We start from the raw sequence: 19,616 nt of genomic DNA on the forward strand, positions 1-19,616 counted from the left end.
GAGGTCCCCATATACCTCTCACTCCTCCCACATCAACTTCAACTCATCATCGCAGGACAGTCATTGCATTTGGTGAATACACCCTGGAGCACTACTGCACCACATGGATAACGGTCCATACCGTAGTTCATATTCTCGCCAGTCCACCCAGTGGGCCATGGCAGGACATACAATGTCCAGCATCTGTCCCCGTAGTACCACCCAGGACAACTCCATAGTCCTAAAAATGCCCCCGTATCATATCTCTTCTTCGCTCTCCCTACTCTCAGCAGCCACCATGGCCACTTTCTCCACATCAATGCCACAATTTCTTCCATTACTAACCACAATAGTTCCATAGTAGAATATCAGCAAGTCCACTCCAGTCCATACTCTATTCTTCCATTCTATGGACCCTGGGATGGTTATGTCCACTCCACCTCTATATCGAGAGGGGGCTTAGATTCCACATGGATGATGGATACAATTCTCCTTTTTGCAGCTGTAGGCACCCTTGGCTCCCTGGTGTGGTAGTTGACCCTCTTCACCTCCCTGTTAGCTGGCCAGGGCAAATCCAATAAACCAGAGGATAGGAGTTGCAAGTCTGCTGAGGCTCAGGACCTGACTGTCACATGGACAATCCAGAGATTCAGGTAGTGGACATTCTGATGCATGTTAAATGATGTTTCATTGTAGTTTTGATTCGTGTTTCCCTAATCACTAGTGATGTTGAACACTTTTTCTTGTGGGTTTTTTTTTTTTTTTGCCATTTGTATTTCTTCTTTGGACAAATGTCTGTTCAAATCTTCTGCACATTTTTTAATCAGGTCATTTGTCTTTTTCTTATTGAGTTATAACATCTCTTTATATATCATGGATATTAAACCCTTATTGTACGTGTGATTTCCAAATATTTTCTCCTATTGAGACAGCTGCCTTTTCACCTTTTTGGCAAAGTCTTGTGAGATGCAAAAGTTTAATTTTGAGGAGGTCCCATTTATCTTTTTTTTTTGTTATTGTTGCTTCTGCTTTGGGTGTAAGGTCCAAGAAACCACCACCTACCACAAGGTCTTTAAGATGTTTCCCTACATTTTCTTCTAGTAGTTTTATACTCCTTTCTTCTATATTTAGGTCTTTTGTCCATTTTGATTTGATTCTTGTATAGGGAGGGAGATAGGGGTCCTCTTTCATTCTTTTGGTTATAGATGTCTAGTTCTCCCAGGACCTTTGTTGAAAATACTCTTTTGTCCCATTAACATGGACTTTGTAGGTTTTTCAAAACCTAGTTGACTGTGGAGGTGAGGGTTCACTTCTGGACTCTCGGTTCTGTTCCACTGATTGATGTGCCCATTTTTATGTCAGCACCATTCTGTTTTGACCACTGTAACTTTGTATAATATGTTTCAAGTTCAGGCAGTGAAAGTCCTCACATGTTGCTTTTCTTTTTTAGATTGCTTTTGGTTATTCAGGTGCACTTTTACTTGCAAATGAATTTGGTAATTGCCTTTTCTATTTCTATAAAGTAGGCTGTTGGGATTTTGATGGGTATTGCATTGAATCTATAAATCAGTTTGGGTAGCATTGACAGCTTCATGATACTTAGTCATCCAACCCATGAAGACAGAATATATTTCCATTTTTTAGGTCTTCATTGGTTTCTTTAAGCATTGTTTTGTAATTTTCTGCATATAGCTCCTGTACTTCTTTGGTTAAATTGATTCCTAGGTATATGAGTCTTTTTGTTGCTCTCGTAACTGGAATTTTTCCCCTGATTTCCTCCTCATATTGTTCAATACTAGTATACAAAAACACAACTGATTTTTGCATGTTGAGCCTACATCCTGCCACTGTGCCGAACTCATTTATTAGCTCCAGTAGCTTTGCTGTACACATTTCAGAATTTTCTAAATATAAGATCATGTCATCTGTAAATAATGAGATTTTTATTTTCTCTTTTCCTATTTGGATGCCTTTAATTTTTTTCTTGTCTTATTGCTTTAGCTAGAACTTCTAGCACTATGTTGAATAACAATGGTGACAGTGGGTGTCCTTGTCTTGTTCCCAATCTTAGAGGGAAAATTTTCAACCTTTCCCCATTGGGTACAATGTTGGCTGTTGGTTTTTCAAATATATACATTTTATCACGTTGAGAAATTTTCCTTCTATTCCTACCTTTTGAAGTGTTTTTTTCAAGAAAGGATGCTGGATTTTATCAAATACCTTTTCTGTGTCAATTGAGATAATCATGGTATTTTTCCCTCAGTTTGTTAACATGACATATTATGTTGGTTAATTTTCTTATGTTGAACCAGTCTTGCTTACCAGGAATAAATCCCACTTGGTGGTAATATGTAAGTCTTTTGATATACTGTGGATTCAATTTACAAGTTGTTTTTGTGTTTTAGAATTTTTGCATCTAGATTTATTCGCCAGATTGGTCTGTAATATTCTTATCCTGTAATTTGGCTGTGGTATTAGGGTGATGTTGGCTTCATAAAATATGTTGGGTAATTTTCCCTCCTATTCAATTTTTTGGAAGAGTTTAAACGGGGTTTGTGTTAATTCTTCTTGAAATGCTTGGTAGAATTCACCTGTGAAGCCATTTGGTCCTGTACTTTTCTTTGTTGCGAGATTTTTGATGATGGATTCAGTCTCTTTAAATGTGATTGGTTTGTTAAGTTCATGTATTTCCTGTAGCATCACTGTAGGTTGTGCATTTCTAGGGATTTGTCCATTTCATCTAAGTTGTCTAGTTTGTTGGCCTACAGTTTCTCATAATACCCTTTTATGACCTTTTTTATTCCTGTGGGATCAGTTGTACTTTCCCTCCCTTTCATTTCTGATTGTATTTATTTGTATCTTCTCTCTTTTTGTTAGTCTAGCTAAGGGCTTGTCAATTTTATTGATCTTCTAAAAGAACCAGCTTTTTGTTTTGTTGATGTTCTCCTTTTTTTGTCCTCAATCACTTATTTCTACAGAAATCTTTATTTCTTTCCTTCTGCTTGCTTTGGGATTGGTTTGCTGTTCTTTTTCTAGTTTCTCTAGTTATTCAGTTAAGTCTTTGAGTTTAACTCTTCTTTTTTAATATATGTACTTAGGGCTATAAATTGCCCTCTCAAGGTTGTCTTAGCTGTATCCCATACATTTTTTTTAAAATAAAATTACCTTTTTTTTTTTAAAGATTTATTTCTCTCCCCTTCCTCCCCGCCCCAGTTGTCTGTTCTCTGTGTCTATTTGCTGCGTGTTCTTCTTTGTCCGCTCCTGTTGTCAGCGGCTCGGGAATCTGTGTTTCTTTTTGTTGTGTCATCTTGTCGCGTCAGCTCTCCGTGTGTGTGGTGCCATTCCTGGGCAGGCTGCACTTTCTTTTGCGCTGGGCGGCTCTCCATATGGGGCACACTCCTTGCGCGTGGGGCTCCCCTACACGGGGACACCCCTGCATGGCACGGCAATCCTTGTACACATCAGCACTGCGCATGGGCCGGCTCCACACAGATCAAGGAGGACCAGGATTTGAACCGCGGACCTCCCATGCGGTAGGCGGACGCCCTAATTCCTGGGCCAAGTCCACTTCCCACTTATTTTTTATTGGTTCTTCAAGTTGTTGTTTTCCTCCCCCTCCCACACCCCCTTCCCACTGTTTTTGTGCTCTGTGTCCATTCGCTATGTGATCTTCTATATCTATTTCTCTTTTTGTCTTCTCTTCTCATATTTCTCCTCTAGGATTCACCGGGATTCAATCCTGGGGACCTCTGATGTGAAGAGAGGTTCCCTGTCATTTGTGCCACCTCAGTTCCTGGTTTCTACTGCGCTTCACCTTGATTCTCCCCTTCATCTCTCTTTTATTGCATCATCATGCATGACTCACTTGCGCCGGCACTGGCTCACCACATGGGCCTTTGGCTCGCTTCACGGGTACCCACATGGGGTTTCAACTCACCATGCAGGCAGTCACCTTGCCATGCTGTCACTCAGCTCACCAAACAGGCACACTTTCTCTTCTCCTTTTTCACTAGGAGGCCCCAGGGATCGAACCCAGGTCCTCCCAAGTGGTAGGCAGAGGCCTTATCACTTGAGCCACATCCACTTCCCTCCCATACATTTTAATAGGTTGTGTTCTCATTTTCATTTGTCTCAATATGCTTACTGATTTCATTTGGAATTTCTTCTTTGACCCACTATTTATTTAGGAGTGTTGTTTAACCTCCACACATTTGCAAATTTATCGCTTTCCTATCTTATTATTGATTTCCAGTTTCATTCCATTGTGATCTAAGAAGATGCTTTGTATTTTGTATAATTTCAGTCTTTGTATATTTATTGAGAGCTGCATTGTGTCCTAACAAGAAGAAAGATTTATGGGCACTTGAGAATCATGCATAACCTAATTATTTGAGATGCAACTTTCTTTATATGTCTGTTAGGTGTAGCTCATTTATCATATTGTTCAAGTTCTGTGTTTCCTTGTTGATCTGTCTAGTTATTCTATCTGGTTATGTGAGCTGTATCTTGAAGTCCCCAAAGATTATTGTAGAGATGTCTATTTCTCCCTTCAGTTCTTTCAGCGTTTACTTCATGTATTTTGGGGCATAGATATTTATGAGTTTTATTTTTTCCTTGTGGACTGTCCCTCTTATTAATATATAATGTGGCCTTCTGTATCTCTTATAGTTTTGCATTTAAAGTTGTCCAATATTTGTATAGCTACCCCTGCTCTTTTTCAGTTACTATTTGCATGAAGTAAAGAGATCCTGGACTAAAGAGATCCTGCCCTTCCAATCTCCCTCTGTGCTAACTGGGACTGATTGTTAAGGACACAGAGGGGAGGGGAATTCTTTCCTATCCAGGAAAAGGGAGGAGGCTGCCAGTGAAGGCTGGAGAACTGTCTCTGAGAAGGTGTTAATTATAAGGTTCTTAGCTTCCAGGCAGGAACCTGTATCACTTTTATCCTGTCCCTGTTGCAGCAAGCACTCTGACCAAGTACTCAACTGAGAGGGCTGCCAAAGTGCACCATCTGCTGGCCAACAAAGGAAGTGCACATGAGGAAATTAAAAGTAAATAAGTGAGAGGATTTTTCTGGCCTTTAGAGCTTCCCTCCCTAAGGCCCTAGTGAGTCTGCAACCCATTACTGGGTCCAGAGTCCAGTTTTGAACAAACAATGGTGCAGCCCCACCCAGTCTGGGAGGGCCTATGGGACAGCAATCCAAATTTGTGGGTCAAAAGGTGAGTGAGCCTTAGGCTGTGTCCTCCTCTCTCCCCTTTCCTGTAGCCACCTTTTGTCTATGGCTGGCCCAGAGGTCTGAGAATTCAAGTCATTAGTGTAGAGGAGGGTCCAGGCAGTAGCAGCCTTGGCTTTTAACTCACAGTTTTGCTGTCACAGTCTTTTCCTATGTCCCTTTCTCTTCTGGGCAGTGTCCCGCTTTTGCCTGGTGTACTAGACCCTTGAAGATTTTTTTCCAGGCCACTTCAACCTGTCCTATAGCTATTTTTCTGGTTGAAAAGAGTCCTGTGTCTTTCTAGTCTGCCATCTTCCCAGAATCTCTCTTTAATTCTTTCTTGAGTTGTGTCCGATCAGATGTGAAACTCATCCATTGAGTTAATTTCAGTTGTTATCCTTTTAAATTCTACACTTTCTATCCTATTCTTTCTTTTTTAAAAAACAAAATTTTATTACATTGTCCTTTTTTTAAAAGATACATAAATCACAAAATGTTACATTAAAAAATGTAAGAGGTTCCCACTTATCCCACAGCCCCACTCCCCCGATTCTTTCTTATAGTTTCCTTTTCTTTCCAAGAATTTTCAATTGTCTTTCATTTCTTTGGACTCTCTATTCATAGCCATTTAAATTCCATGTTGATATCTTAGTTATTTGAAGTCCCTGTGGCCATTTTTTTCTTGGTTATAGAACTTTGTCTTTTTTATTCATATGCCCAGTTTTTTTATTTAGTTGCCAAACATTGTTTATTATGAATGTTTTGCGTAGTGATCCCTTTGCTGTTTAGATGAAACCTATGGATCTCTTCTCCAACTAGTGTCCTTAAATGCAAAATAACTTGAATTCAAAAACAAGAAGAATTTATTTTGAAATACATATAACAATGTTAAGAAATAAAAAATGAATAGTCCATATGCTTCTTTATTAATACATAAATTAAAAATAGTAGTTAAAATACAGTCAAATTGGGGAAACGGACTTGGCCCAGTGGTTAGGGCGTCCGTCTACCATATGGGAGGTCCGTGGTTCAAACCCCGGGCCTCCTTGACCCTTGTGCAGCTGGCCCATGCGCAGTGCTGATGCGCGCAAGGAGTGCCGTGCCACGCAAGGGTGTCCCCCGCGTAGGGGAGCCCCACGCGCAAGGAGTGCGCCCATGAGGAAAGCCGCCCAGCCTGAAAAGAAAGAGCAGCCTGCCCAGGAATGGCGCCGCCCACACTTCCCGTGCCGCTGAGGACAACAGAAGCGGACAAAAGAAACAAGACGCAGCAAATAGATACCAAGAACAGACAACCAGGGGAGGGGGGGAAATTAAATAAATAAATAAAATCTTAAAAAAAAAAATACAGTCAAATTGAAGATAATTTTTTTTTTGTAGAGATGTTAGTGTAAAGACATTTCTTACCTTGAAAAATAACATTAAATGGCACAGTAGATTTTGACTCATCTCCTCCTACATTATAATCAATAAAGGGAATATTGGCAAGTAGCTTAAATATCTGGAGTACCAACTTGGAAACAAAACAACTTCAACAGTTATTATTTGAATGTCCTCTAAGTTTAGATTCACTCTGTAGTGGACATCTACAGGACTATTGTGATTTAGTGCAATTTAGTGATGGGATTACTAACTGCCATAGTTTAGAAGTTCTTATAACCATAAACACTATTTCTAGATATTTTCCATACTGTAAAGTGATCTGAAAATTTATAAAGTCATCTGTGTTAGTCAGACAAAGTGTTGCTGGTGCAAAATTTGAGAAATTAGTTGGTTTTTATAAAGGGTATTTATTTGGGGTAAGAGCTTACAGATACCAAGCCATTAAGCATAAGTTACTTCCCTCACCAAAGTCTATTTTCACATGTTGGAGCAAGGTGGCTGCCAATGTCCGTGAGGATTCAGGCTTCCTGGGTTCCTCTCTTCCCAGGGCTTGCTTCTTCCTGGGCTCAGCATTCCTCTCTTCCTGGGGTTGGCTTCTCTTTTCTCTGTGAGTTTGCTTCCTGGGGCTCCAGCTTAAGGCTTCAGCATCAAACTCCAACATCAAAACTCCAACATCAAAAAATCCTCAACTCTATCTTTTGCCATTCCATTTATCTGGTTTTTCTGTGATTCCGGCTCTCACCAAGGGGTGGGGACTCAATACGCTAATGACTTGACCCATTCAAAGCCCTAATCATAACTTAATCATACCCAGGTATAGACCAGATTACAAACATAATCCAGTATCTATTTTTGGAATTCATAACTATATCAAACTGCTACACTCCACCCTCTGAATTCCAAAAAGATATTACAATATTTGAAAAAATCTTAAATCAGTAACAATGCAAGTACTAAATCATATCACAAATTAAAGAAAAATAGTTTGTCTTGGGGCAAAGTCCTGTCTGCTTGTAGACCTCTGAAACTTACAAAACAATTTATCTGTTTTCAATATACAAATGGACAGACAAAGAATAAACATTTTCATTATAGTAAGGAAAAATTGGGAGGGACGCATGAGTCGTGGGTCCTCTACAGTTCAGTAAACCTGCAGGGCATCCTCCATTCCATTTCAGTCTGAGAATCATTCTAAAGATGAAGGTTTCTTCTCCTTAGGGCTTGTGGGAACCCACCCTTTCCACATGCTTGCTCAGAAACCATTTTCTTGGTTCCACCCTCATCAAGCATCTGGGTGTTGACCAAGCTCCAGACCTCACCCTCCAAGAGTGTTGGGATGATTGCCACACCTTACCAGTCTTTGGGTTAACCCCCCTAGTATAGTGACGTGAAGACAACATTCCCCTTAACCTTTAATATACAGGCTCAACCCACTCGGAGCAATGAGTTGACTACCTGGCCTTCCCTAACATTTGGCATAAAAGTTCAGCCCTCTGAGAGGAACAAGTTAACCACCTGGCCTTCCCTAACCTTTGGCATGCAGGTTCAATCCTCTCAGCCCTGGGGTTGCTGACCTCAACCACCCTAATCCTTGGGGAATGAGCTCCACCCTCTCTGTACCCTCAGGCAGCAAAACTGTCCCAGAACCTGGGGTGGAAACATCCAAACTCTTCAAGTGCTGGGGCAAACTCACCCTCTTTGTACACATGGGTGGGGTTCCTCTCTTGGCCCAAGGTGATGTCCTAATTCCAGATCTCAGCTTCCATGGTTTTCCTCTTGAAGTGTTTTCCCCTTCAATGTCTCCTTTCCATGTCCTTTTTATTCCAGGCTGACAGTGGCTTTGTTCATACAGCTCTCTCAGAAACCTTGTTGGTTTAGCATGCAAGAAGCAGGAGTCCAAGTCAGCAGACAGTAAGACTTTCCACAAGTCTTTCCAAGATAACTGCATCTTCAATCCTGATTTACAAGTTCCAAGTTAGTTAAGTCCTCCAATGGGGCACTTTCATCTCGGAGCTTGATTTCCAGGGCTTGGAATTTCCAGAGTTAGTTTCTGCTTCCTTCGTGCCTGACAGTTCAGTCTTCAATAGATCTCTCTATCTAGCATTTTGCTATAAGCTACAAGCAGAAGCCAAGCCGCATTCTCAGGGTTTACTTTGGAAATTTCTTCAGCTAAATGCCCATTTTCAAATTCTGCCTCCCATAAAACACCAGGAGTTAAACTTGCTACGTTCTCTGCAACTTTAAAACACAGATTGCCTTTCTTCCAGTTTCCAATAATAGTTTCATCATTTACTGCTAAGGCATAATAAAAAGTCTCTTTAGCATCCTTATTGCTATCAACAGTCTCTTCAAAGTGATCTAGGCCTTTTCCATCAAGCATCTCACAATTCCTCCAAAAAACACCCCTTACCCATTTAGAAAACCATTCCAACATTTCAGTAATAGCAAAAGCACATTCCCACTCCTAGGTACCAAATTCTGTATTAGTCAGCCAAAGGGGTGCTGATACAAAATACCAGAAATTGGTTGGTTTTTATAAAGGGTATTTATTTTGGGTAGGACCTTACAGATACCAGGCCATAAAGCATAAATTACTTCCCTCACCAAAGTCTGTTTTCACGTGTTGCTGCCAATGCCTGAGAGGGTTCAGGCTTCCTGAGTTCTTCCCTTCCAGGTTCTTGCTTATCTCTGGGTTCAGGATTCCTCTCTTCCCAGGGCATGCTTCTTCCAGGGCTCAGCGTTCCTCTCTTCCTGGAGCTTGCTTCTCTTTCTTCTGTGAGCTTACTTACTGGGGCTCCAGCTTAAGGCTTCAGCATCAAACTCTAACATCAAAAACCCTCAAGTCTGACTTTTGCTATGCCTTTTATCTGCCCTAATGCTGTGGCCCAATCAAAGTCCTAATCATAACAATCACCCCCAGGTTTCAGACCAGAATACAAACATAATCCAGTATCTGTTTCTGAAATTCATAGCCAATTCAAACTGCTACATAATCTGTGATTCAGATTGGTAGCAAAGTCACAGGTACTGCTGATACTACTAATGTTGCGTGACATTCAGAGTTGAAATATATAATTAATGCTAAATTTCAGTTATAGGTTAATAAACACAAAGACATTTTTCCCTGTTGTAAATTCCCAGGTGCTCTAATCTTTTTCACAGACCTTCTATGGATTTTGTCAACCTAAGGTTAAGAGTCCCTGTTCTAAAAAAAAACCTTTAGTATATAAAGGTTTAAACTATAGGTATGTAAGCATTTATGTCAAAGGATTTAAATCCATAAAATATAATGATATCTAAAATTTTTTTTTAAAGTTGAAGTATTACAGTTTTATAGCATGTATGATTTTTTAAAAGTGTAGTTATTTCAAATAGTCAGAATTCAGTATAATAATTTCTCATTACAGTTTTGGAAAGACATTGTTGATGATAATGAAGTACGTGATCTCATTTCTGATAGAAACAAATCTCATGGTAAGTCAGTCAGCAAAACTGTTAAATAATTTTGGAATATTAATAATACATGAAAAAGCAATTTAAGTAAATATGTATTTTCTGTTATAGAAGGTACATCAGGAGAATGGATTTGGGAATCTTTATTTCATCCACCTCGGAAGTTGGGCATTAATGATATTGAAGGACAACGGGTACTTCAGATTGCAGTGATTTTGAGAAATCTTTCCTTTGAAGAGGGCAATGTTAAGTTCTTGGCAGCTAATCGTACCTGTCTTCGTTTCTTATTACTTTCTGCACATAGTCATTTTATTTCTCTAAGGCAATTGGGACTTGACACATTAGGAAATATTGCAGCTGAGGTAAGCAGTGACAGTACCTTAAAATTTATGTAGATAGCAAAGACATTTACTCTCAACTCAATTCTAAAATTTTAGGATATAGCATTATTATAGTTGTTATATTTACAGAATATTAAATGCTTGCATATATTTGTTGCTAACAGCATAGTTTAGAAGTGTCATAACATATTTGTCGAAAATATTTGAAATGTTTCAAATGCAGTGATGGTTATGCTTACAGTAATTACATTTTTAAAGTTATATGACATTATTCATATATATTAAATTTTAAATATACAGTCCTAGAGGAAGCAACCCCAACAATAATGTCCTTTCATTTTTCCAGCTTTTATTGGACCCTGTTGATTTCAAAACTACTCATTTGATGTTTCATACTGTTACAAAATGCCTAATGTCAAGGGATAGGTTTTTAAAGATGAGGGGTGAGTGCTCCCTTAAGTTTCTTATTGTCTAAAGTGCACAAATTTCATCATTTGTTAAAAACAAAACAAAATAAATATGTATGTATGTATATGCACTTTTCAGGCATGGAAATTTTGGGAAATCTTTGCAAAGCAGAAGATAATGGTGTTTTAATTTGTGAATATGTGGATCAGGACTCATACAGAGAAATCATTTGTCATCTCACTTTACCCGATGTGCTGCTTGTAATCTCAACACTCGAGGTGCTATATATGCTCACAGAAATGGGAGATGTCGCTTGCACAAAAATTGCAAAAGTAGAAAAGAGCATAGGTAAGATTAGACCAAAAGAAACATATATTTTGTTTACTGAGGGAAAATATTTGATGTGGTGCTATACAAAAATCACAGTTGATATTTGGGGTTCACTGTTTTGTTTGAGGAGTCATTACTCCCTCTGACACACTTATTTACACTATTCATTTTCCTTGTTTAAAACCAGCAGGAAACACCTATTATCATGTAGAGGCTAGGATATATGTGGCTATCACTAATCCCTATTCGTTCTCTTTATTTCTGTTACTGTGTATCACATTTGAAATTGACAAATCCACTATGTCCAATTCTCTGGAGAATAGTTGTGTGTTCCAAATGGTCGGTCAATTTCATCTAGTAAGCAACTAAAGCTGAGTAAAACAAAGCTTCCTTCTGTTCTTAGAAGTTACTGGTAGTAGTAGAATTCTTAAAATCAGTGAACTCACCTTCTTAATGGATTATCAGTTTTAAACCTACTAACTCAGTGGTTAAAATCATTTCTTTCTTGGGTTAAATGCTAAAATCAGAATTAATAAAGATTTAGTATAACACTACTACTATTAAGAATTAAGGTGTCAATTTCAATGTAAGCAGTTCCTAAATCTGGCTATACCTCATAATCACTCAGGAGGGAAGCCTTTTAAAAATATAGATACCTAGCCCCAACTCCATATATTCTAAATTAGTCTTCAGATATTAAGCCAGAAAATCTTTTTTATGGACCATCAAGTAGTTTTGAAATAAAATGATTTATGAACTGGCATTTGAGAACCAGTACTCTGTAAATATGTCTTCTTCAGCAATGACATTGTTTTATAATATTGACTAATACCTCTTGTTTTTTTTATTTATTTTAGATATGTTAGTCTGTCTGGTTTCCATGGATATTCAGATGTTTGGCCCTGATGCATTAGCTGCAGTAAAACTTGTTGAACATCCAAGTTCCAGTCATCAAGTTTTATCTGAAATTAGGCCACAAGCTATAGAGCAAGTCCAAACCCAGACCCATGTAGCATCTGCCCCAGGTTAGTGTTTTCACTTAATCTTTTTCAGTATGGTTATTGATCTGTAAGATTTAATACTAAGGATTTATTTAAAGATACAATACAGAAAACTAATGTTTTATAGTGGAGTAAGCCAAAGGAGAATTTGAATATGTATTCTAATATCTTAGATATGATCCATTTTAGGAGCAGCAAGATCGAGATGACTGCAGAGGAAAAATACTGTAATAGAAAAACCAAGTTGAGAAGGATTTAGAGAGGTGTGAAGGACTACTTGTTTACAGTTATGCAAGCACTAAGTACCCCAGTGGACTTACTATATGTGATTTTGATCATGGGAAATTGGCATACTACCAGGAATAGTTAATCATATTGACTTATTATTCTCTCAGGTGGTCATCAGAATACATAAATAAAATGCCTAACACTCCTAACCCAAGAATCCAAGATTTAGCACCACACAGAATCAGAGCTTAGGAGCAGACATGTGTGCACATCTGCACACACAGATGCATGCCTGCCTACCGTACAAATAGGCATCCGGAATTCCTAGACACCCTTGGGTCAATTCTGTTTAACTCAAATCTTTTTAAGATGATGCAGGCTTATCTAATACCACCCCTTCTTCTCAGACCTTGAATTTCTTTCCCCTGGCTCATCATGAGTTATCATTTTATATTTTCACAATCTTGGCCTTTTTATAGTGGCTTTCTACACCTTTCTTTGCACTAACAAAAACAATCCATCTTTCACTTCACCTGGTCTCTTGCCCTTCCACCTCCTACCCTCCCCAAGACATCTCTTTTCCTGTATTTTTTTGATGGGTGATGCTCATTTTCTCAGCTGTTCTTTCCTTTTACTTTGCAAAGAATATGGAGGTCATCGAGCATGAATTTCTTCAACTTCATTTACAAAATTAATAGCATTCGAACTCATTCTCTTTCAGTTGCCTCTTTCCTGAGGAAGAGGTGTTACTTATTCGGAATGTATGTGCTGAGTATCATTTTTTCCCATACTTTAAACCTGTCTGTATTTTCTTCTTCCTTTCAGTCTAGAAATACATTAGGTCTTTTTCATCCTTCTCTACTAACTCCAAATCAAAAATCTCCTTAACCATCTATCACAAAACCTTGTTCAGTCTTCAGTTGCCAATGCTTAGGAGGCAATTCAGACTCTCATCATCTCTTACCAGCTATCTAATTTCCATTTATTTAATCATGGTCCTGTTGTCCCATCTATTCTACTTTATATAGTGTTAATATTATTTATTTATGCAGAGTTGTAATATGTACCACATATTTCATAGATTTCCATTATGTCCTCCTAAAGTATATGGTAGAGTTATGTCATACATGCATCTAACTTACTTGAATTCAACTATCTGAACTAATAATAAAAGGTATGAAAAAAATAGTTAATTTTTATTGCCAGTACACCCAATGAGCCTTCATCCATAGGCAATAGATAGATATTGGGGAATCTACAATCAGAATATTAACAATCTCAACCTTGATAAAGGAATGAAACAGTTAAAATTTCCATTTTGTGGTGGTTAAGGATATATTGATATCCACAAAGAAGAAATTGAAGATTAAATTATTTGAGAACCATAGAAAAACTGTCTAACAAAGTTTGGTAAATTGTCCATGAAGACACTGAACTATAATTGGCCATTTGAGAAATATTCAAAAGGAATTTTTATGAAAGCTACTATTTTTGCTTTATGACTGACCTTTGACTTTAACAATGCTTTAACAAGTGAATCCACCACAATGTAAAATTTCGTTCTCACTTGGCAAATGGAGAAAATTAAACATTCAGCGCTTGTGGCTTATTAGTGTATGTAGAAATATATTGGTAGAAGTGGGAGTAGGTGTCTAGGGACCTAAAAGAGTTCATTTTTGAGCTTGAGGGTACTTTATAATTTATTCGCTCACCTTGAATGACAATCTTTAATTGTTTGATTAGTTATCTCTTATAGTTTGATCCCTGACCCCCCCCTCATATTTTAATGCTTTCTTATGAAAATGATCTTCTTCAAACTTTTCCTCATCATTATGAAAACTTGTATACTCTTTAACCCATCTTAAAGTTGACATCTAAACTTCTTCATCATGACTTAAATTGTTGGCAAGAATATACTTTTGATGATTCTTAAATTGACATTTTAAAGTAAAAGGGAGTGAGTGTAACTTAGCGATTGAGTGCGTGCTTCACATATATGAGGTCCTGGGTGCAATCCCCGGTACCTCCTAGGAAAATAAAATTGTTTTGGGGGGATGTGCATAGCGCAATGGTTGAGAACCTGCCTCCCATGTATGGGGTGCCAGGTTCAAGCTCCATTACCTCCTTAAAAAAAAAGAAAGAATACTTTGTATCCAGTGGAATCTTGATAACTTAACCATCATCTATTTTAAAAATATACAAACTCTTAACATCAGAAATGTTATAATATCCTTCTTTCTCCTTGAACTCATTTTCCAATATCCCCGTGTATTTTTATCCTAATATACATTTTATGCTTGAAAGTTTTTTATTCATTACCCTATCATATTTCTCTGCTATAAAAATGTATAGACATTATAATTTAAAAATTTTTCAAATCCCTGTTCGTTTATAAGGTTCTAAGTCCTTAAAAGTTTTTATGATTATGAATTTTAGTAGTAAAAAGTACATCAGGGAAGCGGACTTGGCCCGATGGTTAGGACATCCGCCTACCACATAGGAGGTCCGCGATTCAAACCCCAGGCCTCCTTGACCCATGTGGAGCTGGCCCATGCGCAGTGCTGATGCGCAAGGAGTGCCATGCCACACAGGGTTGTCCCCCGCGTAGGGGAGCCCCACGCGCAAGGAGTGCACCCCGTACGGAGAGCCGCCCAGCGCGAAAGAAAGTGCAGCCTGCCCAGGAGTGGCACTGCACACACGGAGAGCTGACACAACAAGATGACACACCAAAAAGAAACACAGATTCCCATGCCACTGACAACAACAGAAGCGGACAAAGAAGACAACACAGCAAATAGACACAGAGAACAGACAACCGGGGTGGGGGGGGAGGGGAGAGAAATAAATAAATCTTTTTTTTTTTTTAATTACATTATCACAGGCACCTTGTGTAACCAAGTATACTCAGAAAGTGTTAGCACAGTGCTTCTCAAATTCAAGGTATATTAGAATCACCTGGTGGATTTATTAAAATACACATTAATCTGCTCTACCTCAAGTTTCTGATTCAGGTGGGATACGAGAATTTGCATTTTTAACAAGTTCCCATGAGATGCAGATGCCGATGCCACTGGTTTAGGGACTAAACCTTGAAGACCACCAGGTTAGGGAAATTGAAATATCATTCATTTCATTGTTTTTTTCAAGTACAGTACAATTTTTTTATATATATAAAATTCTTTTATATGCTTTGAATACATTTTTGTCAAAACCAGATTTATCTCATTCATTTTATGGAAAGTGTTTGCCAAATAACCAAACCAATGAAGCTAGACTTTATTGTCAGAAGCATCTACACAGGAAGCGGATGTGGCTCAGACGACTGAGCTCCCGCCTACCACATGGGAGGTCTGCAGTATGGTTCCTGGTGCCTCCTAAAGAAGACAACAAGCTGGCGTGATGGGCAGGCACAACAAGCTGACAGAACAAGATGACGCAACAAGAGACACAAGAAGAACATAAGAGATACAACAAAGCAGGGAGCAGAGGTTCCTAGTGCCCCCTAAGGAATGTGAGCAAGACAGTGAGCTAACACAACAAGCAGACACAGCAAGCTGATGCAACAAGAGACACAAGAAGGAAAAAGCATAATGAGAGACAACAAAGAAGGTAATGGGTAGCTCAAGTGATTAGGTGCCTCCCTCCCACATCGGAGGTCCCAGGTTCAGTTCCCAGTGCCTCCTAAAACACAGCACACAGCAAGTATGGACAATGAGGGGATGAGGGGAAATAAATAAATGAATAAATCTTTTTTTAAAAAAAGCATCTGCATAATCAAACTCACTTTCTGGTAGTTAGAAAAAAATCTGACTTTGTTTTTCAATTCAAGAAAGCATGTTCAGGGAAGCAGATGTGGGTCAAGTAACTGGGCTCCCATCTACCATATGTGAGGTCCAGAGTTTGATTCCCAGGGCCTCCTGGTGAAGGAAGCTGGCCTGTGTGGTGAGCTGGCCCAAGCAGAGAGCTGGCCCACACGGATAGCTGGCGCAGCAAAAAGAGACACAGAGGAGACACAATAAGAGGAACAGCAGATGAGGGAACTAAGGTAGCACAAGTGATTGAGTACCTTTCTCCCACTCTAAAAGGTCCCAAGATCAGTTCCCGGTGCCTTTTAAAGAGAACGACAAGAAGAGAAGACAAGCAGACACAGAAGAACACACAGAGCACAGCAAGTGCAAACAGTGGGGCAGGGGAGAAATAAATAAATTTTTTAAATTAAAAAAAAAAAGAAGCAAGAATGTTCATATGTGTTCCCATAACACACTCTTCACTTCTTAATTCTAAGATAGTTAAAGCTGACATGAGTTGATCATCTGAATGAAATAATTAGGTGCCAGCACTTTGAGATTTTTTGGTTTTGTTTGTTTTTTGAAGTACTGGGACCTCATATGTGGGAAGCCAGTGTTCCAACAACTGAGCCACATTTGCTTCCCTGAGTTAGTTTTCTTGTTTGCTTATATTTTTTAGGAGACACCAGGAACCAAACCCGGGACCTCCCATGTGGGAAGTAGGTGCTCAGCTGCATGAGCCACATCTGCTTCCTTCAGTATTTCTTTAAATTTTTTTCTGTGATTTTCTTATGAAGGATGCTGCCTCCAAAATAATGCACTGTTTCAAAGTAGCTGAGGGTTAAAGAGGCAAGAACATTAAACAAAAATCATCATCACTTTATATAATTTATTTGAATTCAGAACACACCAAAGGTCCAGAATACCCAATTTCTAATTCCAAGCCTTACCCTTAACAATAAATATAAAACACTAGGATAGACAAGAAGCCCTACCTTAATACCCTGGTTAAAAGATACTTTGTGAACACTAATGTTTTAATTCTCTCTTTGTTTGGTATTCCAAAGGTTTTTTCCATCTACAAAAATATACCACAGTACTAATAATATCTAACATTTATATAATGTTTATTATGTGCCAGCCATTGTTTTAAGTGATTTACATATGAATTCATTTAATCCTCGTAACAACCTATGAGGTCTGTTTACTGATACTTTTTCCCATTTGTATAGAGAGAGTATAAGTAACTCACTTGATTACAAGCCTGTCATGCAGTTAACCATAATCCTGCATTGCTATAAAAGATAAGTAAGAGTTAACCCTATCTGTACCAAAACGGGAAAAGAGCAATTGTCAAAGGGAAAGTGATGTTCTCAAGCAAAGCAGTTTTAGGATGGAATACATACCAAAGTTGAGTATCTGAAAATTGATTCCATTAAAAATATAAGTACCTATGTACCATTTGGAATGTCTTCAGTATCCTAAAGTTATTGCTTCTCTTATTGTAGCAACTTCTATAGAAATTATATGTTTCCAGTTTATATTCCTACTTTATTTCTTATAATTTCTTCTGGTTCATGAAATTGACTAAATTTATTCAACAGATTTCAGTTTGGTATAGGGTATACTCTTTCATAGTACATGTAATGGAAAAAAGGGAAGAAGATTTCTATAGAGTTTCCAGCCCTAGAAAGGTATTATCTGTAATAGTATCTTAAAGGTAGAAGAAGAAAGGAAAAGCCAGAGTTTCCAGCAGGAAGATGATTTTCACTGTAATATTTTCTGTTAGGAAGGGGCATATCACATTATGGTCTCTGAAATGTGACAGGATCCAAATTTAACACTTCTTTAAAGAATGCTTTCCAAGCTACACCCAACTCTGTCATCTTCACCACGCTTCCCTGAATGGACAGAAGAGCTTTAGTTTTCTCATTTGTAAAATGGGATAATTAAACTTAGACTTATAAAGATTAAAACAGTAAATATTTGGTGGCTGCTATTATTGTTTATCCCCGTAAAAGCCTAGGTCCTACCTCATCAAGGGGTCATGATTGCTTCAGAGCATTCACAGAATTGGTTTCTTCAGTTCCATTGTTTTGGAATTGCATTTGTTCTGTTTGCGGGGCCTGAGAAATTTTGCTAAAATGTCATCTGAAAAGAAGTGGGCACAGTCTATATGTTTAAAACTACAAAATAATGCTATTTCAACGGTGAAGCAGTAAAATAACTTTTCATTTTTATCTACAAATATGTAAGGCATTTATAATTTATCATAATATGACTAAGTTTGTATTATCTTACACTTTTCATTAGTTTCCTTTGAATTATGTAATAGAATAGCAAAGAAGATAACTTATAATCTATTACACTTATTAGAAAATAATTGATGATTTTCCTCATTGATTCATTGGCCTTGAAATTGTTTTAAAATATGTCAGTAAAATCATAGAAATTATGAGTTTAAGATTAATAGCTAGTGTGTTTTTATACAACCAAGTTGCCTCTTTCAGGACAAAAAGTATACTTCAAAATTATTATTAGAACAGGTCTCCCCCTACCCACAAACCTCCCCCCTTCCACATGAATAATCTTTGAAAATCCTTTCTTGAATGTGGGATTTGAAATTGGTTCAAATTTTGTTCATCTTATTTCAGAAGTATTTATAGATGCCACTTAACAGTGTGAATATCTTTTTATATTCAAAAGCAAAGTTACAATTTCCGATGCAGTCTGCTATATAAAATTTTAGCTTTTAAAGTCAATTCTCTTAACTAAACTGAGATGCTTATTTACTGATGTATTTAACTATGTGACCATAGGCTAGTTATTTTGTGATACTCAAAATGATTACTTTGAGTCTGTTTCTTTATCTATCCCTACCTCATAGAAGAGTTAAGTGAAATAATACATAAAGTATTTAGCTCAGTATCTCGCCAGTGAGGAAAAACTGAGTTTATATTAGCTATATCACTGATATTGTTATTATTTAAATAATTATGAGGTTAAACAAAACAATTTATATAAAGCATCTCAGACAGTATCTGGTATAGTATGTGCTCCTATACATTAGTTTCTTTCTCCAATTTTCATATGTTTATATACCTTTTTAAAAAGTAGTCTTTGTGAATATTAATCTGATCAGTCTCCATGAAATGTATATGGCATACAGTGACTAAGTTTTAAAAAATAATGTAGATAATGTTCTTTTTCTCTTTAGCTTCCAGAGCAGTTGTAGCACAGCATGTTACTCCACCTCCAGGAATAGTGGAAATAGATAGTGAGAAGTTTGCTTGTCAGTGGTAAGTGGTTTATTTCTATTAAGACTTTATTTTTGGGAAGAGTAAAATAAAAGGATTTCTGAAGTATATTCCTTGGTCATCCAATTTATTCTGTATTTCTTTTTAGTTATATTAGACTATCATTTCTACAAAGAAAAGACTATATAAAATCACTTCACCTGTGTTTTGGAATAACTTGAAAGACTATTATTCATCA

General features: G+C 37.7%; 1 protein-coding gene across 2 annotated transcripts in view; it reads left to right on the plus strand.

The window, feature by feature from the left end:
- ARID2 (AT-rich interaction domain 2) overlaps window positions 1–19,616 on the plus strand; it is a 230,771-nt gene that overhangs the window by 144,323 nt on the left and 66,832 nt on the right. For both annotated transcript variants that reach the window (XM_058307854.2, XM_071218789.1), the window contains 6 exons: window positions 9,980–10,046; window positions 10,137–10,387; window positions 10,713–10,809; window positions 10,913–11,122; window positions 11,962–12,129; window positions 19,339–19,420. In XM_058307854.2, the coding sequence (XP_058163837.1) occupies window positions 9,980–10,046; window positions 10,137–10,387; window positions 10,713–10,809; window positions 10,913–11,122; window positions 11,962–12,129; window positions 19,339–19,420 (875 nt within the window). The remainder of the gene's footprint in view (window positions 1–9,979; window positions 10,047–10,136; window positions 10,388–10,712; window positions 10,810–10,912; window positions 11,123–11,961; window positions 12,130–19,338; window positions 19,421–19,616) is intronic.

The sequence above is a fragment of the Dasypus novemcinctus genome, chromosome 12 (assembly GCF_030445035.2).
Source record: "Dasypus novemcinctus isolate mDasNov1 chromosome 12, mDasNov1.1.hap2, whole genome shotgun sequence".
NCBI classification, from domain to species: Eukaryota; Metazoa; Chordata; class Mammalia; order Cingulata; family Dasypodidae; genus Dasypus; species Dasypus novemcinctus.